Raw genomic sequence first — 22040 nt, forward strand, 5'->3', positions numbered from 1 at the left:
CTTCCCAGCTCCTGGATGTTCCCGAAGCCTGCATACAATCCATCCCTCAGCTACTGCCCAATCTACAATGCTAAACTAGCTGAAACTTCCAGGGGAGGGGGAGATCAGTGGGCCATCGAGACAAGTCAGCTGGTGAAGGAGACTGCTACCAAGCCTGATGCCCGACTTTGATCCTTGAGACCAACAAGATGGAGGGTCAGAACTGACCTCCGCTAGCTGTCCTCTGTAACTCCTGCACACATACACGCACATCAAAGTAAATGCAGGTCAAACATGGTGGCGCACAGCTTTAATCTCAGCCCTCAGGTGGCAGAGGCAAGCAGATTTCAGGGTCTGAGTCCAGTCTGGTCTACAGGGTGAGTTCCAGGCCAGCCAGGATAGAGTGAGATCTTTTAAAAAAAAAAAAAAATGGAAGTTTTGGTTTTTTTTTAAATAAGATGAAGACAAGGAGATACTTAAAAAGAACAAAATGATTAATCTCAGCATTGATTCCAAAGAACAAAGTGAATGTGACAGTGAACCTCGGTAAGAGTTCATGCCCTTAAGCAAGTCAAACAATAGCACCTTTGTCTGGTTTGTAATCTGTCATATGTGACAAGACCCTGGTGCTTACGGCAGGGCTGATGTCTGCACCTCCCCCGTGGCTAAGATGAACAAGCTCCACACCCCACCCCGCCACCCCCTCACAGACCCGTGTTCCTCCCTGCTTCCCATTCCCCTTCTCACAGCTGCCTCTCCTTGGCCAACTGTACCATGGGTTAGTGTGCACCTGATGTCTGAGGACAGGCCTCTGAGAAAGGGACTGGCTGCTAAGAACCGTAGGCCTCTGGCGGTGACACTGCCAAAGGGGGTGAATGCTCTGTCCCTGCCTTCGCTCACAGAGTCGGGAGAGCTTGTCTCTGCCCACAGGGCCTCAGGCAGAGTCTAATGCCCACCGTTCGGTGCTCTATAGGAACTGAGAGCTCAGGTCCCTGGAGTTGCTTTGTAGAGTGGGAACTTGAAGGCTCAAGATGTCAACAGAGCCACACGGAGACCCTAAAGTTGCTGCATGTGTTCTGGGCCACCTTCTCTGGCTGGATGCTCCGAAGCACAACAGCCTCATTGGCTCCTCCTTCCCAATGGGCTGGACACAGGTGGCCACTGCGACAGGGTGGCCTGGAGACTGACATTCCTGCCCCTCTGCACCCAACACACTGGACAGCAGTCGCAGGGTGGCTGACAAGCCGCAGTGGCACTTTTATTTTAAGCCTTGATTTTCTTGTTGTGACTTTCCACGGATTCCTCCATGACCGTGTCATCTTCTTCGATAGTGACCAGCACCTTTTTGCCCACTAGGTTGAAGATGTCTTCAGGAGGATAGCCTTTGGGCTCCCCCACCTTCACAGTGAGCATGTCCAGGGTCAGGATGGTGCCTGCTGGGATTTTCACTTTGGCTACCACAGACTTGCCAAGCTGTAGACGAAGGAAGCTCAGTCAATGTCAGATCCTAGATAAAATAACTCCTACACACAGGCCGTCCCTGTACTGGGACCCAGAGCAGCACCTCATTAAAAAAAAAAAAAAAAAAAAAAAGACCCAGCCTAAGTCAGGGGACTTCACAGACCAAGAGGAGAGGCCTTTCCAGTAAGCCAGCACATTGGAAAGGGCTCAGGCTCAGATAGATCCAGGCTCAGTACCTGTTGGCCTGGGATGCTATGCTTTGGTTTCCCTGTTAAAAGGTGCTGGCACCTTGTCAGAATATTAGCAAAATGTGTGAGAGAGTACTCACAACATACGACAACTGTGATCACTCTTGTCACTGTCTAGCTAACATCTAATGGGACACTTAGGTCAAAGAAGGAAGGAAGCTTGGTCAAGCTGCCGATAACTCAGATGAGAACCTAAGAGGATACCCCTGAACCCTGCTCCAGGGCGGACACAACCCTGCTGCCACCCTGTTCTATAAAACAAGGTCATGGAGGGCTCACGAGCAATGAGGGTGACTGGTATTCAAATGACAAGGGACGCTCAGGAAGAGAACAGACAGGGGTGGGGGTGGGGGTGGGGGGGGTGGCAGGCGCGGAGGCCAGGAACTGTCTGAAGCTCCCAACCAGTGCCTCTGCCGCCCTGTAAATACTCTGCAGCAGCATCTGCAGCTTACACATGAGAGCCTCGAGGTCTAATTCTGCGTGGACTTAGCAGCAGGAAAGGCTGTGGCCCTTGCTATGTTCCACTTCACCCTCTGCTCTGTGCACTACCCTTCACGCCAACTCCTAGAACTTGCACATCTGTTTCCCGCACAACTCTCTCCACTTCATTTGCAAGGCTGTTAGATTCTTTTACTGCTAACTTCCCAGTATGTGTGCACCTGTAATTTAGGGACATAGTAGGTAGTCTCCCCTGGAATAAAAGATGACAGTGTTCTTCATGTATACCCAGTGTCTGGCCTCTGCCCGACCCATATAACTGCAGGCGAGGAGTCTTGCACACAGCTGTCCTGCGACTCCTGGCTCTAAACTCAGAAGGGCAGAAAGGTCTGGGCCATAGCTTCCAAGAAGCCAGGAAGCATGCCTCAGCCTCGCCACCCCTGCCCAGCAGCCCCGTGATGATGCCTGTGGCCCACCCTGTGCCCCAGTATGCCCACTCCATGTGACCCAGGCTTGACCATCTCAGGACTTCACATCCCCTGGGGTCCAGAGCCACGGGCTTCAGAGCCTTAGTGGAAAAGCTAATGCGACCAGAGGTAGCTGACACGCCCGAACTCCTCTTATGGAACACATTTCCCTGCAACTCATGTAGCCTGGTGAAGCTCAGAAGGATGGGTAGACACTCCTTCACCAGCTTATCTATCAGACCCACACAGGTCATCCTGAGCCCCACTCCCAGCAAGTGTGCCGCCCCTGCCTCAGGAGAGTGAGGCTGGGCAGTCAGGCAGCACCCACCTTCTCATTGCAGGCCATCTCACAGGGCAGCAGCTGCTTGGTTGGGGAGCCCAGGGCCCGCTCCACCAGGCGCACAGACCGCACCAGCTCTGCCAGCTCCCCAGGCTCCAGCGAGGCTGAGTGGTCACTCCCCTTCCAGGTCTTGTCCAACGTTATGTGACGTTCCAATACCTTGGCCCCCAGAGCCACGGCGGCCACAGATATGGCGATGCCCGTTTCGTGCCCGGAATACCCGATGGGAATGTCGGGAAAGAGCTTCTGGTATTCCTGTGTGAGAGAAGAGGGAAGTGGCTGCCCTTCTGGGCTTCACACGCAGCACCCCATCCCAGCCCGTCAGAGCAGAGCCACCACGGGAGAGACCAATCCTTTATGAGAAGAGAAAAGTCTCTCATTGAGGGTGGCTGGGAATGCAGGAAGGGCACCCACTGTACTCGCTAGTTTTATGTCAGCTCCACATAATCAGAAGAGGAAGGAGCCCCAATTGAGAAAATGTCTCCATAAGACCTGACTGCGGGACATTTCCTTAATTAGTGATTGGTGCGGGAGGGCTCAGCCCATTGTGGACGGTGCCACCCGTGGGCTGGTGGTCCCGGGGTCTGTAAGAAAGGCTAGGGCTAGGGATGTAGCTCAGTGGTAGAGCTGGGCTGGCGTGCCATGCCCGGGGCTCAGTCCCCAGCACTGTGAGTGAACAAGCAGTCAAGGCTCCACTGTCTCAGGGGAGCTGGGTGCTCACCGAGATGACACGCAGGTTGGCATCCTCGGGCTGTAGTGGGTACGCGCTGGTGCACTGGAGGAAGCAGAAGTTGGGATTCAGCGGCTTCACGATCTGATAGACTTGCTTCATGGTGTCCATTGACTGCATCCCGCTGGAGATCACCATAGGACGACCTGGAGAACCCGGCACCTTCTTCACAGGGGCTCAGACTCTTCCCCCACCCACATCTAAGACACCGCACAGAGACCAAGGAGGAAATGCACTGTCCTCAGTGCCATGCTTCTGCGAAGGGAAGCACACCAAGGACCTCAACCCTGAGGGGAAAAGAGGCATCTCTGCTGATCAAGAGGCTGCCCAGGACAGACAGGCTTCATCTCTTTCTACAAATCTCAAGTCTGAAACCCTCGAAATTCTGGATCATTCCTAGCCCCAAGCCTTGTGGACTAGAGATACACAACCTGCAGTATGGTGATTCGCCAGTGCAAGAGCACAACTGAGAGAGGCCAAGAGCTACCAGCCCTGTTGCTGGCCTGCACAAAGCCCCGTCCTTACAGCTTCTGATGCCTTGCCTATGACACAAGTACAGAATATCCCAGTAATACGCGACCTGCTTCCATCCCAGGTTTGAAATGAGGGAAGGGAAATTCATTCACACGGGGGAATCCATTAAGTGTCGTGTGGAGACGACGTTAGGGGAGATTCCTGCACTGGCCAGGGATGTGGCTCCATGGTGGTACTCATATAGGTGCCCGGGGCATTGGGTTCAGTCCCTAGCACTGTCCCAAAAGGAAAGGGTAGAAGCAGGTTTCTAAGATGGGTCTCCAAAGCTGGGTGTGGTGGTGCACATCTTTAATCTCAGCACCTGAGAGGCAGGGACAGGCCGATCTCTAGGAGTTTGAGGCCAACCTCGGCTACACAGCAAGTTCCAGGCCAGCCAGACTACATAGAGAGACCCTGTCATAAAACAAAACAAAAACAAAAAACCCAAAAACAACAGAAACAGTTGAGTACCCATGAGCACTATTACGGTGAGCAGCCACTAGGGGGCAGAAACACAAAGCTTGGGGTCTGGTTTTAGGAAAGGCGCTTACCTTTCTTGGCTGTCTTTTCCAGGTAGGGAAAATTGTTAGTGTCCCCAGACCCAACTTTGAAAAAGGGAACATTCAGTTCATGCAGAAACTCAACTGCCATCTACAAAAAAATCAGAGGGAATATCTGTCACTATTGGTCAGAACTCTGTCCTTGTGGTACAGGACAGGTGACAGAGGAAGCTGGCGCAGACCAGAGAACGCATCATTCTATGCCTGCACACCCATCTGTCCAGGGAACACCCAGGGCTTGTTCCCGGCCATCGACTGCTATAAGGATCTGTGAAGGAAACACTACCTCTGGCCAGACTGTTCTTTCCCCAAGGACTTGTAAACAAAAGCAAAAGGGCTGTGACCTACCCATGACCCAGAGCCAGGCAGAAAGAGCGACCAGCCCTCAAAGGTCAACAACCAGAAAGAAGACACTGAATCCTACCAGGAGAGGCAAATGGAGCAATCTGTGTCCTGGTTTGACCTGCTCATCAGCAGCTGGCCCTGCTGTGGGGCCTGCAAGAAAGCCAGCTAGCCGCCATTCAGACTCAATGAACCCTGTAATGTAGGATGCAACCAGAAGACTCAGGAGGCTGGGAGCTGTCAGCAAAAGGTTCCAGGAGATGGACAAGTACTTCTCTGGCCTGTGTGAGGCCCTGGGTTTGATCCCTAGCACCATACACACACACACACACACACACACACACACACACACACACACCACCCAAAAGTAAAATCTCATATTCTGTTATTCTGTTAAATTGCAAGAACTAATAAGGGTGGATTCTCTTATGAGTTCAAAACCAGCCTGGTCTTACACAGCAAGTTCCAGGTCAGCAAGGATGACATAATAAGAACTTGTCTCAAAAAAGAAAACCAGGGCTAGAGAATGGCTCAGGGGTTAAGGACACTGGCTGCTCTTCCAGAGGACCCAGGTTTGATTCCCAGCAGGCACATGGAGGCTCACAACCATCTGTAACTCCAGTTCTAGGAGACCGGATTCCTTCCCTCTTCTGGCCTTCTAGGGTATCAGGCATTCAAATGGTACACAGACATATTTGTAGGCAAAACATCCATACCCATAAGTAAAAATAAATTATGTTTTTAAAAAACTTGAAAAATGCCGGGCGTAGTGGCGCACACCTTTAATCCCAGCACTCAGGAGGCAGAGGCAGGCGGATTTCTGAGTTCGAGGCCAGCCTGGTCTACAAAGTGAGTTCCAGGACAGACAGGGCTATACAGAGAAACCCTGTCTTGAAAAAAACAAAAACAAACAAAACAAAAAAAAACCAAAACAACAAAAAAAAAACCTTGAAAAATGAAAAAAGACATTTTTAAACCAGCCCAAGGCCACAGACCTCCATCTACCTTCCTGGCAGGTTTAGAACCTCTAGCAGACAAAGTGTGGGCTCAGGAGACAGACTAAGCAAGCGCAGGTAAGGACGCCTAGTACAGAAAAAATCTCAAAGATTTACCTACAGGAACTGTGAAATATAAAGTGGAATTCTATCATCTTCTAGTGGTTATTTTTTTTAAACTGCTAGGAGGGAGGAGTGCGCCTCATTTTGCAATCCCCCTGGGGAACTATCGTCATCTAGTGGCCATTTTGAGAACTGCCCCTTTGGTTCATCACCCTGCTAAGGAGCAAACCTGCCACCTTTAGGTTAGGACCAGCTGGCTTCCTCTAACCTGCCCTTCTGCTGTGAGACCCCTGCCCTGGCACAAGCCATACAGCCCTATCACCTCCTCTTTTCAGTTTGCCTTAAAGTAATTCAATCAATTAATAGCTCCCCAGACGGTGACTGGGTTCAGGACACCCCCAGTTGACTAGTACTAAGGGAACTTTGACCAGCTCATTGCTCCTTAGGACATAAACCTCTCTGGTCTTAAAGCCAGGTCTATCAACCTGATTTGACTTAGCATTGCTTTTCTTCGCTTTCTGAGACAGGCTCTTATTCTATGTTGGCCTGAAACTTGCTATGTAGCCTACACTGGCCTCCAATTCTTGATTCTCCTGCCTCAGTCTCCCAAGGGAGATCACAGCCATGTACCATCATGCCAGGCTGACTGGCTCAGAACTGTTTAAACTTTATTAAGAGCAGACAGTAGGCATGCCTTTGAACCAGCACTCCAAAGGCAGAGGCAGGTAGATGGAGTGTGAGGCCAGCCAGAACACCCAGTGCTGCAGAGAGACCCTGTCTCAAAACTAAATACATAAATAAAATAAGAACAGGCAGTGTGCGCTCACAGAACCTTTCTTCTGTGTGTATACTGAGAGAAGCTGTAGTCCAAAAAGGAGTTACAGAAAGAGGAAGGTTAGGGCTTCTCTTTCTTCAAACACCACCACCATACGTAGGCCAGGCTAGCCTCAAACTGCCTTTCGAATAGCCCTGCTTTGAGTGCTGGGGTTACAGGCATGGTCAGCCACACTGGGAAACTGGGCTTTTCTAAAGCCCCTTTGGCTGGGGAATCACACCAGAGAGGAAAGAGAAGCCCGTGGTGATGATAAGGTGTGGGCGCAGGGGTGAGTGACCACTGGGGAACTGCACCAAAATTTCCTGAAAAAAAAAAAAAAAAAAAAAAAAAAGGTATGTCTGGGGACTCCAGAGATGGCTCAGCAGTTAAGAGCACTGACCGCTCTTCCAGAAGTTCTGAGTTCAAACCCCGGCAACCACATGGTGGCTCACAATCATCTATAACGGGATCCAGTGACCTCTTCTGGTGTGTCTGAAGACAGAGACAGTATACTCACGTAAAATAAATAAATAAATCCTTTAAAGAAAAAAGGTATGTCTGGCTGTAAACAAAAATGAGGAGGAGGAAGAGGATGAAGAAGAGGAAGAAGAAGAAAACAACTTCTGAACCCTATAGGTGGAACAATATTCTGAACTAACCAGTATCCCAGAGCTCTTGTCTCTAGCTGCATATGTATCAAAAGATGGCCTAGTCGGCCATCACTGGAAAGAGAGGCCCATTGGACTTGCAAACTTTATATGCCCCAGTACAGGGGAACGCCAGGGCCAAAAAGTGGGAGTGGGTGGGGAGGGGAGTGTGGGGGAGGGTATGGAGGACTTTTGGGATAGCATTGGAAATGTAAATGAGGAAAATACCCAATAAAAAAAATTAAAAAAAAAAGAAACTTATAAATTACACTACAAAAAATAAAAAAATAAAGAGCTTGGAAGAAAAAAAAAAAAACCCAACTTCTGGAAGACCTGTCTGCAGTACTGTGGGGAGACTGGGATTTTGTAGGTTCGGAAGCCAATGCCCTTTATCTTGGGCTAGTTTTAGCCTCCCGGTACAGCCATGCCTTGCCCTCTTTGTAGCTGAACAGCTCATGGCAATAAATAAAAACCTCTTAGACACTGTTAACTTAGTGGAGCACACTAGCTTCTGCCAATCTATGAGCTAAATGCCAACAGATAGCACCCTGGGCCTACAGAACAGCTCCCCCACCTCGCTGTACCTACCTCTCTGGTGGACTTTCCAAATGTATTTTAAAGGTACCTCGATTCATGACTTCCTTTGTTCTGTAAAATGATAAAAACCTTGCGATACTGCTCCACACTGGAGCATGGAATCTGGGGTAACCTAAATCTGTGTTCCCAGGCTCTAGTCACTCAGAATAGCTCCAGAATAAACTACCTCCTGGTCCCTTTAAGATGAGAGCTGTAGTTTTTTTTTTTTTTTTAAAGATTTATTTATTTATTATATGTAAGTACATTGTAGCTGTCTTCAGACATTCCAGAAGAGGGCGCCAGATCTCGTTGCGGATGGTTGTGAGCCACCATGTGGTTGCTGGGATTTGAACTCTGGACCTTTGGAAGAGCAGTCGGGTGCTCTTACCCACTGAGCCATCTCACCAGCCCGAGAGCTGTAGTTTTTACACTGTCAGAGCACAGAGCCCAAAAGGACAGGCCAGCCCTGTCAGAGGCAGCAGACAGCAGGCACCCAGCAGGCAGCAGGCACCCAGGGTAGAGAAGGAAGAGTGCAGTGGCAGAGCGGAGTCACTGCTCAGGTGCCCAGCAGGGCCGCCAGGCTCACGGCTTCTGCCTGCAGCCTCAATACTAAGCTTTCTTTGGTTAAAGTCCACCTCCTCTGCACACCCTGCTGACACGTGTCCTGCGAACTTTTTTCAGACTCCATAAAATCCTGCCACACCTTAACCTCTCCTGAGCACACAGAGCCGCCCCGGAACATCCTGCACAGCAGAGAAAGACAGAACTCGTTAAAATGATGGCTGGCATAAGGAAGTCAGGAAGGTGAGCGCGGGAACCACCTGCCTCTGAAACGGAGGTGGTGGACACGGAAGGACAGACAGAACCCAACCAAGCCAGCTCTAAGGAGGCCTGGCAGGAAATGCTGACTTGGCAAAGCAAAATCAACTTAGTCTTTTGTAAAGGTCCTCCTGCCCGTCTCTGCCTCACTGCCCCAGGCTAGCTGGAAGACTAGCCTCAAACAAATGAAGAGGAGCCTCCGAGCGGGTTTCCAGCACAGCAAAGCAGCATTGCTTCCAGCTTGCAGGCTGGGCTGCCCAGGCTAGACGCCACCTCCCAACTGCTGGGACTATTAGTTTAACTTTTTAAAACTTTATTTTATTTATTTGTGTAGGCTAGAAGAATATGAATAGAGCAATACTCTCTATTCAGTCATTTCCCTCAGCCAATTCCAATGTCCCAAAGTTTAATTAACAGAACAGGGAAGCTGCCCTGAACTGAACTCAACACTTTGGGAGGGAGGTCTTTTCACTTTTTCTTTTTTTTAAGATTTATTTATTTATTATTATATGTAAATACACTGTAGCTGTCTTCAGACAGACCAGAAGAGGGTGCCAGATCTCATTACAGATGGTTGTGAGCCACCATGTGGTTGCTGGGATTTGAACTCCAGACCTTCGGAAGAGCAGTCGGGTGCTCTTACCCACTGAGCCATCTCACCAGCCCCGTCTTTTCACTTTTTCTGGTTCGCTTTTTACCCCCCTCTCCTACCATGATGGAAGAAAAGCAGCTCCTCGAGTTCTATGGATGAAACCTCGGTGCCAGGAAAAGGGTGATCTGGCCAAAGCCTGCGCTCTCGGCCTCCCCTCATCCTTCCGTCCGTCCGTCCATCCATCCACCCATCCATCCGTCTATCGGTTTGCTTTTTGAGACAGGCTCCCTCTGTGTAGTATTGGCCGTCCTAGAACTCACTCTGTAGACCAGGCTGGCCTCAACACCGCCTGCCTCTGCCTCCTGAGTGCTGGGATTAAAAGCGTGCACCACCACACCCAGCTCGTTAATTTTTTTACTTTTTACTTCCACGTGTAGCTCCGTGGAAATCCAAGGACAGCTCCCAGGGCTTGCTTTCTCCTTTCACCAGGAAGGACCTGGGAACTGAACTCTGATCATCGGGCTTGGGGGACAACTGATATTACTGATAAGCATCTCACAGGCCCTACTTATTTATTTTTGAGATGAACTCTCACTTTGTAGCTCTAAGTGGTTTGAAACTCATTATACAGTCTAAGCTGGTTTTGGACTCAAGGCAATCCCCCCTGCCTAAACTTACCAATGCTGGATGACAACCACAAGCTACCGTATGCGGCTTCCCACCTTTTTATAAGGGCCAATGTTTACAATTACAAATATATTTGGAAGTCTGGGAGACTAACACAAAGGCAGAGGTGTGTTTTATGTACCAGCTATGGTAGGGCACACCTTTAATCCCAGTACTCCGAAAGGCAGGGGCAGGAGGCTCTGTGAGTTCAAAGCCAGCTTGATCTATATAGGGGGTTCTGATGGGGCTACAAGGTAAGACACAGTAAGCCAGAGATGGTGTGTGCATGTGTGTGTGTGTGTGTGTGTGTGCACTCAAAACTCTGACTAAAGCTGTGAGAAACTCATCCAAAGGCAGTCAAAGCATGTCCCTAAGTCCACCCCAAGAGTCATTTCTAGAAACACCTCCGAGGAAGCACCTAGGCAAAGACTCATCTTGGTGTCCTGTTTTGAGTCAGTCTCGCGTATTTCAGTCTGACCTCAAGCTTACTGTGTAGCTGAGGACGGCCTGAACTCATTTTCCTGCCTCCACCTTCCAAATGCTAGAGTTCCAAGCGGGGCCACTACCAACCCTGGCCTGGCAGCACGGTATATGAAACTGAAATAAACCAGGTGGGCGTGCTACATGCCTGTAATGGCAGCACTCAGGAGTCCGCAGTTGGAGGATCGTGAGGCCAGCCTGGTCTACGTCATGAGCTCCAGATCAGCCAAGGCTACATACTAAGACCCTGACCCTGTGTCCAAAACAAAAAACAAAAACAAAACAAAACCACCAACAAAAACCAACATTCTAGTTTATCTTCCAAAAGAAACACCTCACTGTTATCAATGCCTTTACAGGTGGAGTAGAGCTGTATTCTAACACTGACTGGAAAAAGAACACACACACCAAGCGTGACAAGCCGTGAGTAACTAGCCATAACAGGCATGTAAGACTCAGAGAGGATATCCACAGAGAGACAATGTATAGGAGCCACAGGAGGGTCCCTCCTGGTCCTGCTTTCTAAGCTTTCCATTCCAGTGTCCCGTTTCTAAGGCTGAAGTGTTTGACATTCAGAAAAGAGAAGGGCACAGACTCATCAAAGTACAGAAGTCACGCCAGGCAGTGGTGGTGCACCCCTTTAATCACAGAACTCTGGGACACAGAAGCAGGGAGATCTCTGAGATCAAGGCCAGCCTGATCTATAGAGTGCATTCTCTCGGACACCCAGAGCTGCACAGAGTGTGTGTGTGGGGGGGGGGGGGGGAGAAGAAGAAATTATATTGCAAAATGGACCTGAGACCCAATACCAGCTGGATCCTTCTTGGATGTCAGCACAGCCAGCGTTTGAGCCACTTACCTGTGGGTGATACCAGCGGCACCAGAGTGAGCCAGTCAGAGCTAGCTGGCAAGGGGTATGCTCCCAACCCAGACCAGGTTCCCAAGTGTGAAGGACCTTGGGGTTTAGCGTGGCTGCTCTGATCCAGACCTTAGTTTTAAACTATGGTACCCTCTCTCAGAACCCCTTCTCTGGGCTTCTGGTCTTGGACCCAGTACAGGTGAACGAGAGCCGGAGTGGGCAATACACAAAGAGCCGCCTGCATCCCATGGCTCCCCTCGCAGCCGCTGGGCAGCCGCAGCTCACCTCGTCCATGCCAGAGGCAGTGAAGAAGATGCCGATCTCGTGCGCATAGCTCTGCAGCTCCTTGTACTGGTCGTGGCTGAATTCTAGATGCCGCTTGTGCTCCCCGTACGTCTTCCCCCATGAATGCTTCGAAGTATACGGTCTCTCCAGGGCCTTCCGGTTAAACTTGAACTCCAACTCGCTCTTCTGAAACTTAGCGCAGTCGGCCCCACACTCCTGTAAAAAAGAAATTAAAGTTAAAAAATAAGTACACAGTTCTCACTAACTAGCCTTGGCTGGCCTGGAACTTGCTATGTAGACCAGTGATCTTCCCGCCTCTGCTTCCTTCGTGCTAGGATTAAAGACATGAACCAAATATTTCTTATGTAAGAAAAAAAGAGAGAGAGAGAAAGACAAGACTCAGAAGGCAGAGGCAGGTGGATCTCTGTATACTATCTCAGCCTACTTATATACTAAGCCCCAGGACAGCCAGGCTGTACGTACAGACTGTCTCACGAGAACCAAAGCACTCCCCCCACCATGTGGGTCCCAGGGATTGCAGGTGCGTGCAGATGTGCACCGTGTCATGTGGCTGAAGACCACCTGTGATGCCATCGCTAAGAGATCCGGACCTCTAGACTCCAAGGGAATCTACACTCAGGCGCATACTCCACACACAAACATACTGCTCAAGTACATGGGCTACTCCTAACACCTACACTTACCTGACCCTTTGCTTAATCAATAAATTCACATTCTGAATCTGAGGACCAGAGTGAGGTCAGGCCCTGCAGCTGAACCGAGACCCTGAGGTGCCGAGGCGTCACCTTGGGCTGCACAGTGCCACCTAAACCAGCAATTCCTACTACTGAACTTATGTATTATATATTATAAAGGTGTTATCTTTTTTCCTAGGGGAGGCAGATTTCAAGACAGGGTTTCTCTCTGTAGCCCTGGCTGACCTAGAACTTGCTCTGTAGAGCAGGCAGGGCCTTGAAGTCAGAGATCCACCTGCTTCTGCCTCCCAAGTGCTGGGGGTTAAGGGCGTGCACCACCACTACCTGGCATAAAGGTATATTTTAAGTCCATTCTGGTGGTGACACATTTGATCCCTGCACTTGGGGAGACAGAGGCAGGCAGATCTCTGTGATGCCAGTCTGGTCTACATAGAGAGGTCCAGGCCAGCCATGGCTACATAGTAAGACCCTGTCTCAAAAATACAAAAACAAAGAATAGGAAGATGGCTCGTCTACTCTTATAGAGGACCCAAGTCTGGCTCCCAGCATCCACACCCAGCAGCTCACAACTGCCTAAACTTCCAGCTCCACGGATACCTTTGCCTTCCCCAAGCATCTGCTGGCACACAAACATAAATATAATTTAAATAAATAAATCATAGGGGAGAAAACACTTTAAACCAGGTAGTGTTGTGTGCCTTTAATCCCAGGCACTTAGGAGGCAAAAGCAGGTGTATTTCTGTGAATTGAACACCAGCTTGGTCTACACAGTAAGTTCCAAGTCATCGAGGGCTCAGGACCAGTCAACTCGGAATGTCCTAGCACTAGGCCAGGCTCTTGCTTACAGCCCCAGCCCCACCACTGTGCCCCCTGACCCCAATACCCTCCACAACTAAAGAGAACCCATGAGAAAAAAACTATAACTCTGTTTGCACGGTTTTATATTTCTAGGTTTTACAACCTCACCATACAAGGAGGTCACACCTTGGAAAAACAGGCTGTCCCTTTCAATCAAAAGCAGGAATTTCCCTCTTTATAGTCCTAAGGCAGGAAACCTGTGTTTAAAGGGAAGATTAAAAATTATACATTTTTGAAACGAGGTCTCATTAGGTAGCCCCTGGTGAGCCTGGAACTTGCTAAGTAGTCCAAGCTGGCCTCGAACTCAGAGAGATCTGACTGCCTCTACTTCCAAGTGCTAGGATCAAAGATATCAATGAAGTTGACAACAAGCATCATAGGAATTAAAAGAGAGAGTACACAAAAGCACTTAGTTCTGCATCTCAAGAGTGACAACCTAAAACTGTGTTAGCAGTTATTACTTTAAAGTCCTTTTGTGCTTCAACAGTACTGTGGTCGCAAGACCAATTAATTAGTTCTAAGGAAAGGTAAGATAAAACTGAATTTGAGAGAGTCCATGTAGAGAGTGGAGTGCTATCTTGGCACTCGATGGGCACTAGAAATAGCTGTGAGCAGCCATGTGGGTGCTGGGAACTGAACTTGGGTCCTTTGGAAAAGAAGCCAATGCTCTTAACCACTGAGCCATCTTTCCAGCCCCAGGAACTGCTGAATGTAATGACCCATGCCTACACTCTCAACACTTGGGAGACTATGACAGGAAAACTGGTCCAAGTTTGAGAGCCTAGCCTGGTCTACAGAGTAAATTCCAAGCCAATCTACATAACACAGTGAGACTCTTGTCTCCAAAAACAATAATAACAATCAATCAATTAAAAAGATAACAAACCAAAAAAAAAAAAAAAGAAATCACAGGGTAGACTTTATGAAAGCTGAGGGTTAGGTTCACAATGACAAACAGGATGGTTTCTCTTCAAAGAGTTATTCAAAACAAAGAAAGGATTAAAAGAAAGTATGACAAGTCCTGAGTGAAGGCTAGCACCTGTAATTCCAGTACTTGGAAGCCAGAAGCAAAATATCTGAGGGATAGCCTGGGATACATGATGACTCCCAGTCTAGCCCAGGTTAGAATAAGTCCCTGTTTTAAAAGGACTAGAAGCAAAACACCGTGAGACCTAGGGCTGCGGGCTGTAGCTGGAGAAGCCATCCTTGTAGTCCGGACTGAACGAGTGGAAACTTAATAAGAGAAGTGGGTGGGCGCGTAGTCACAAGCATCTCAGCAGTTATAGTTAGTGGTCGCCCAGGGAGCCCTGGACCAATTACTGTGCTTTTCACTCCTTCCCTTCACGGATGCTCATCCCAGCTCCATGAAGCCGGGTTTTCAAATCAGGCAGCTTAGTCCCTAACCGGATCTGCACTTTTTACCGGTTAGTAATCCAAACACTGGGACTGAGACAAACCACACCAACTTCCAAGGACTGTAGACAAATATCACACGGGAGGATCTCCGAGGTGGCATATGACAAGCAGGAAGGGGCTGGGTCCCTAAGATTCTGGTTAGGTAGGAAGCCACGGAGCAGGCCAGGAAAGGGTAGGAGCTGATCTAACCAGAAAGAAGATCGGTAGGGAGGGCGAGCAAGAGCAGCTGGAAGACGGAGTTGGGAAGCCGAGCAAAGAGAGACGCGGAGCACAGGACCAGAAGGCAATCGCGGCCGCGCTCTCCCGAGCCCCTCCGTGAACTCTCCCAGGCCCCTCCGTTAGCCTGCTCCCCGCCCGGGCTCCCCGCAAACTCCTCTGTTAACCTTCCTGGGCTCCTCCGCTACTGCTCCACGGGTCCCGCCCCTCACCTTGGCAGTTCGGATCATGCGCTTGGCCACATCTATGTCTCCTTGGTGGTTCTGGCCGATCTCCGCGATGATGAAGCACGGGTGCTTTCCACCCACCCAGCGCCCCGGACACAGCTCCAGTTCCAGCGGCATGGTGCAGTACCCGCGCCCGCTTGCTGCCCCGGGCGTTTCCGCACCCGCCGCGCAGGCCCGCAGGTCTCAGCCCCGCCACGTCAGCCGGCGGCTGTCGCGCAGCCAATCCGCGGGCCCCGTCTCGCTCGACAGCCAATCGGAGCCTTACCTCTGCAGAGAGCGGGGAGAAAAGCAAGCCCCGCCCCTCCAGCGCTGCCTACGCCTCCAGACGCAATTTGGTCTACTTACTCTTTGGCTAGATAGAAGAACGAGGAGAGAGTGCAGCCCATGAAGCTGACAGGAAAGTAGGTGTTCTAGAGTTCGAATCCCATGGTTGCCGATTCTGAGACAGAACAGAAAGACAAGGAAATCTTGCAAGCATAAGACAGGGAGGAGCGCTCACCCAAGAATCTGCGTGATGTCTGTTGTCAACAGACTAACAGGAATTAGTCTGCTAATTGTAGTCCGCTAACAACTGCTTTTCTCCTTTCCCAGCTATAGTTTGCAGTTTTCTAGAAATCTCATGAAAAATCACGTTAGAGGGAAAGGGCAAACACCAAATGCCTCAGGAAACCCCAGTGGCTCCTGGTTTTGCCATATCAGGTTATACCCCATCCAAGGCATCTCTGGAGCCACCTCACTTTCCAAGAGAGTGAAGGAAATGGGTGGCGGTGGGGAATCTTAGTAACCTTGTGAGATGCAACTTGAGAAGCACTAAAATGGTATTTATGGCTAACATTAAGACAGTTATGACTCTCTGGTCTTCTCAAGCATTGTTTACATTCTTCCCTGAAACAGAAGTATTATATAGAATTGTAAGACAGTATATAGAAATTTTTGAAGCCGGGCATAGTGGCACACACCTTTAATCCGAGCACTCGAGAGGCAGAGGCAGGCAGATTTCTGAGTTCGAGGCCAGCCTGGTCTACAAAGTGAGTTCCAGGACAGCCAGGGCTATACAGAGAAACCCTGTCTCAAAAAACCAAAAAAAAAAAAAAAAAAAAAAAAAAAAAGAAATCTTTGATTGCAAAAATTGGTATGGTATTTAATTGGTTTAATTTGTTTTTATGTATATGGTTTGTTTTGTGCACCACATGTGTGCCTGGTACCTGAAGAACTGAGAAGAGGGAATCAGATTCCCTGGAATTGGAGTACAGACGATTGTGAGCCACCAAGTGGATGCTGAGAACTGAGCCCAGGTCCTCTGGAAGAGCAGCCAATGAGCCTTATCGCTGAGCCATCCCTCCAGTCCACAGTGCAGTACATTTTAGACAGCCATAGCTGTTTCTACTATATGAGAGGCAGTAGCCTCAGGGAGTTTCACTAATTTGGCTAAAGTCATCCTAAACTCTAGAGCGGGGCTCAGACTGGGGCCCTGGAGTGTCTCCCAGCCCGGGTCTCCTACAGTACACACTCCTTGGATTTCAGACCAAATTGAGATTCAAGAGTTAGATCGGCCGGGCGTGGTGGCGCACGCCTTTAATCCCAGCACTCGGGAGGCAGAGGCAGGCGGATTTCTGAGTTCGAGGCCAGCCTGGTCTACAAAGTGAGCTCCAGGACAGCCAGAGCTATAAAGAGAAACCCTGTCTCGAAAAACCAAAAAAAAAAAATTAAAAAAAAAAAAAAAAAAGAAGAGTTAGATCGATTGCCTGTTTGACTACACAGAACTGAAGAACGGAAGACAGTCAGAACAGAGGTTGTTTTGTTTTGTTTTGTTTTGTTTTGTTTTGTTTTGTTTTGTTTTTGTGTGGTGTTTTCGAGACAGGGTTTCTCTGTGTAGCCTTGGCTGTCCTGGAACTCACTCTGTAGACCAGGCTGGCCTCGAACTCAGAAATCCGCCTGCCTCTGCCTCCCAAGTGCTGGGATTAAAGGTGTGTGCCACCACCGCCCGGCCAGAATAGAGGGTTTGAACACATTGGAATAAACATGTAGTTCAAAGTACCCACAAGACAGGAAGAAACACATCTGAACCTGACTGAGAGGGAGGGAGCTCTGGAAGCCACCCCTAGGGATAAAGGCTGAGGATGAGCCCAACTGGAGATGGAGAAAGCAGGACGGAGAGGGGGTGGGGTGGTCAGAGCAGAGGAAGCAGAGAGCAGACAACACCCACAGAGAACAGGCGAGTGTCCCAGAGAGGGCAAGTCAACATGGAAGGCCCGTTGCTGCAGAGTGAGCAAGAAGGAACTAGAAGCCGGACTCATGGCTAGACAGGACATTGGTGTGCTGCAGCAGCTGGCAGAGACCTACTGCCTCAACTTTAGTTGGCAGAGCAACACTGATCACTGAGAATAGGAAATATGGCACTAAAGAAACTCAGTCACTTTTGTCTAAAGAAAGCAATGTCGGCCAAGCATGATGGCTCCAGCCTATAACCACAGCACTCGTTGACATTGCCGCCACACGGTGAGTTCCACGTCAGCCAGGGGAGCAGTTATTCTAGCGTTTCTTTATTGTTGTGGGTTTGTTCTTGTCCTGAGAAAGGGCCTCATGTAGCCCAGACTGCCACACAGCTGAACATGGCCATGAGCTCCTGGATCCGCCTTAAGTGCCAGGCTCACTACCATGTGCCACTGTGTCTAACTGAAGAAAGAATGAGATTTAAGAAAAAGAAAGAAAAAGAGAAATAAAAATCATGGTAATGTTACATATTCTGTGACCAAATAAAAAAAAAATTAAGCTGGAGGTGGTAGCATATGCCTCTAATCCTAGAATTTAGGAGGCAGAAGCAGGCAGGTCCCTGTGAGTTCTAAACCAGTCTGGTCTACATAGTTGCAGGCCAGAGCTACATAAAGAGAGACCTTGCCTCAAAAAAAAGGGAGAAGCTGATTGGTGGAGGTGCACACCTTTAATCCTAGCACTTGGGAGGCAGAGGCAGGTGAATCTCTGAGTTTAAGGCCAGCCTGGTCTACAGAGTGAGTTCCAGGGCAGCCTGGACCTCACAGAGAAGCTCTGTCTTGAAAAGCCAAAAAAGAAGTAAAAGAGGAGGAGGAAGGAGAGGAGAAAAGCCTACAATGAAAACACATCCCTACAAAAGACCCTGTCTCAACCCACACTCACAGTAAACAGTAAAGGGTTTTGCTTGTCTGCGTCCCTGCTTTTCTGCGGGTGAGGCCCAGCACCCTGCCATGCTGGGCAAGTGTTCCAGCACTGAACACCTCGAGGAGGCAATTCACCCGACTCGTGATCTTGCGTTTCAGTGGTAGTTTCTGGTGCTTCCTGCGGCTTCTTTCTGGTTGGCTGATCAATCAATGTTTAATCGATCCGAACGGGTGAGAGTGTGTGGGAAGAGTTTTCAGAACAGGACCTTTTTCTGTGCCTGGCTGAGGAGGGTGAGGGAGAGAGAGCTTGCTCTTGAGGAAACTGGAGAGCCCTGACACTTCCCACATTAGACCTCTGAGGCCCAGGGGCTACCCGTACTGTGCCAAGTTTCTCTTGAACTTGGCTTTGGCAAAGCTTCCTCCAGCGGATGGCTCCCGCCTCGCGTGTTGCCCCAGCATGTCCAGCCACCTTGAACTATTTTGAGTTCCCTAAGGATCATGTTCTGTCACCTCCAGGCCACAGCCCAGCCTGCTTCCTGGTTGGGTTCGCACCACACTCCCCTCCCCCAGCACGCCAAGCCCAGCTATCTCTGCCTGCTCTTCAGGGTATTAGTCACTTCCTCTCAACCCTTTCTCTCAGGGAACTGTCTTCTCTGCACCCTTGCCTTTTAATTAGCTGTCCCTCTTTGATGCCCCCTGAGGTCCTGAGGTACTTGGAGTCAGGGACCATCTGAGACCTGTAAGTAACGCCAAACCCAGGGCAAAGCCCTATGCAGAGCACAGAAGACACAGTACCTTCTCTGCTTTATGTCATGTGGAGCCATGATTTGGAACTGTGTTCTGGAGCCAGGGTTAGGGAGGAGTGAGGGGAGGGGTGGGTCTTCATGTGCCCTGTAGTATCAGGACTCGAGAGCACAGCCTGGAAAGTTGGATGCTATGCTCTGGAAGTCTGAAGATTAATTCACCACATCCGTTTTCTCTCCTAGCCTCATCCAGCATCTTGGGAGAATATGACTGGTGTGGTTATTACTGAAGTCAGTTTTCTGGCAAGTTCATCTGAGGAAGAAGTGCGTTCTTAAACCACTCATAAGTCCCCACCCGAGCTGCCAAAGACCTGCCCTGATGTCAAGCAGCCAGAGTGATCTCCCAGTGTTCTGAGTCCTATATATAAGCATCATTACCAGTCATTACAAATGCCTACTTTCTGCTTCCTTTGGCTTGGTTGGGCATCTCCTGGTAGCATAAAGCTAGTTTCTCAGCTGTCTCTGGGCACACAGGTCCCCATTCTACCCTGGGATGACACAAAAACTCAAACTCAACTATGGGTATCCCCTGCTTGTACGATTTGACCTTTGACAACTTTGCCTGCCTTTGTTTCCTGAAGGTACGTCACACCTACACCCAGAAACTCAGGGTTCCAGAGTGGCTGCTCTGTGTCAGGGAACAGTATGGGCAGGAAGGAGCTGTGGTCCTTTCCTATAAACTGCAATAGAATGAAAGGGCATTTGCAGCGCAAGTACACTACATTCACACATAAGTGCCTGACCTCAAATTATACAGAAGCCATTGAAAAACACACATTTAGTCTGCTTGAGAAGCCAGCAAATGACAGCAAGCTGGCCACCAAAGAGTTCAGTATGTAATGAGGCTGGTCCTGGAAGCCGTGGCAAGGTCAACCTGGCCACTCTCCTCAGTACTCCGATGAAACAAACATGTGAGATGCTCCAGAGATAGCTCAGTGGTTAGAGGCACTGGCTGCTTTTCCAGAGGACCTGGGGGAGATTCTGATATCACCATATCAGATGGTGGCTCACACCCATCCATCTCTAGGGGATCCAATGGTTCTATTCTGGCTCTGCGGGCACCAGGCATGCACAAGGTGAACAGACATATATGAGACCAAAACAGCCATACACATAAAGTAAATAATAATAATAATAATAATAATAATAATAATAATAATAGACAACAGGGAAATGCAGCGAAAGATTTTTCCAGGGTGACTACTTTGGAAAGAGGGACAAATGAAGAAGCCTGGTGACACATACATCAGGAGCTAACATGAGGTTTAGGGTTTAAATAGAGGGCGAGAGAATACATCACTTGCTCCAGTAAATAAACTCCCAGTAAATAAATTCTCCTGCAAGCAATCCTAATGAAATGTAGTGGAACACATACACACACAGACATGCACACATGCACACACATGCACACACATGCACACACATGCACACACATGCACACAGAAGTAAAAGATGGTGTCTGCTGGTCTCAGGAAGCTCTGAAGAGTAAACACTTAGGCCCAGATTCCACCTTCCCACCTCAAATTCCTTCTTGGTGATAATCATCCCTTCCTGCCCTGGCTTCTTTGTGCAGGACACTGCTAAGATACAGGGCCCTGAAACAGCAACGAAGCATAGGCTCTGTCTGACGATGGAGATGGAGGTGTGGCAGTCGGGGTGCAGCTCCAAGGAGAGAGTGCCTGCTTAGAAGCCTGGAAAACACCCTGGTGTCAGGGCTGAGTCAGGTCCCCTGGAGCTGGGAATTTCCTCCTGTTGGGGATGGAGCCACCAGAGGGCAGGACTGTAGAAACACTTAGAAGGCACCCCAACAGCCTGATCCCAGGGTTTTCATGGCAAGGTTTCTTGTTTTGTTTCTCTGTGTAGCCCTGGCTGTCCTGGAACTCACTCTAGACCAGGGTGGCCTCGAACTCAGAGATCTGTTTGCCTCTGCCTCCCAAGTGCTGGGATTAAAGAAGGGTGTCACCACTGCCCGGCCAGGGTTTCTCTTTATAGCTCTGGCTGTCCTAGAACTTGCTCTATAGAACAGGCTGGTCAAAGATCTGCCTCCCATAGTGCTGGAATTAGTGTGCACCACCACTGTAGTGCCTGGCCAGTAATATTATATTAGTGGAACCCTATAGTACAGCAGCTTCTTCGGGGAATGGCGCTTTTTTTTTTTCTATTTTCTTCTCTTCTCTCTCTTCTCTTCTCTTCTCTTCTCTTCTCTTCTCTTCTCTTCTCTTCTCCTCTCTCTCTCTCTCTCTCTCTCTCTCTCTCTCTCTCTCTCTCTCTCTCTCTCTCTCTCTCTCTCTCTCTCTCTTTTAATCAAGGTCTGGCTATGTTACCCAGGCTAGCTTGGAACTTCCTATGTACACTAGTTTGGCTTCAAACTTATACATAATCAATCCTCCTGCCTCTGCTTTCTGATTGGTGGGATTGTAGGTGTGGTTACCACCCTGTAGTTTGGAATGACCTTTTTTCACTCAGCATTATTCTTGGGGTTTCATTCAGTCAGGCAGTTGCAGGCACCCAGTGTGTGCTTTCTGAGGGCTGGCCGAGTAATATTCCGTGGCTTGTGCTCAGCACAGCTTACCTAACTGTGGTGGTCTGAATAGGTTTGGCCCCCATACAATCATGTGTTTGAATGCTTGGCCCACAGGGAATGGCGCTTTTAGGAGGAGGTGTGTCCTAGTGGGGATAGGAGTGGCCTTGTTGGAGGAAGTGTGTCACTCACTGTAGGGGTAGGCTTTGAGGTCCTGTGCTCAAGCATTACCCAGTATGGAAGAGTGCCCTCCTGGCTGCCTGAGAGAGCCACTC

At 49.4% G+C, this 22040-nt stretch overlaps 1 protein-coding gene and 1 non-coding gene across 3 annotated transcripts; both read right to left on the minus strand.

The window, feature by feature from the left end:
- Positions 1 to 452: 452 nt before the first annotated feature.
- Positions 453 to 15503, minus strand: Nans (N-acetylneuraminate synthase). 2 transcript variants are annotated; one of them, XM_021160103.3, is made up of 6 exons: positions 15293 to 15503; positions 11875 to 12090; positions 4728 to 4827; positions 3655 to 3809; positions 2922 to 3188; positions 453 to 1452 (listed from the first exon to the last, which is right to left on the minus strand). In XM_021160103.3, exons 1-6 carry the CDS (start codon positions 15422 to 15424, stop codon positions 1243 to 1245), a joined length of 1080 nt encoding a protein of 359 aa, XP_021015762.1. In that variant the 5' UTR covers positions 15425 to 15503; the 3' UTR covers positions 453 to 1242. The 2 variants fall into 2 exon arrangements, with proteins under 2 accessions (XP_021015762.1, XP_085695441.1); XM_085839315.1 differs by having other exon boundaries at positions 453 to 1486.
- On the minus strand, positions 9319 to 9449 carry LOC115030968 (small nucleolar RNA SNORA36 family). The gene has a single exon (XR_003836562.1). It is a non-coding gene; the product is annotated as a small nucleolar RNA SNORA36 family (small nucleolar RNA).
- Positions 15504 to 22040: the final 6537 nt, after the last annotated feature.

The sequence above is a fragment of the Mus caroli genome, unplaced genomic scaffold (genome assembly GCF_978045245.1).
Source record: "Mus caroli unplaced genomic scaffold, Mus_caroli_1 scaffold_6, whole genome shotgun sequence".
Lineage (NCBI taxonomy): Eukaryota > Metazoa > Chordata > Mammalia > Rodentia > Muridae > Mus > Mus caroli.

Bases quoted from the DNA above. Each gene is read 5' to 3' on its own strand.
- Nans (XM_021160103.3), bottom strand. From the start codon at position 15,424: ATGCCGCTGGAACTGGAGCTGTGTCCGGGGCGCTGGGTGGGTGGAAAG. The intron at 4,828-11,874 runs GTGAGCTGCGGC...ATTTTTTTGTAG, and splicing joins CTGCCTCTGGCATGGACGAG to ATGGCAGTTGAGTTTCTGCA. The intron at 1,453-2,921 runs GTGGGTGCTGCC...CTTCGTCTACAG, and splicing joins AGATGGCCTGCAATGAGAAG to CTTGGCAAGTCTGTGGTAGC.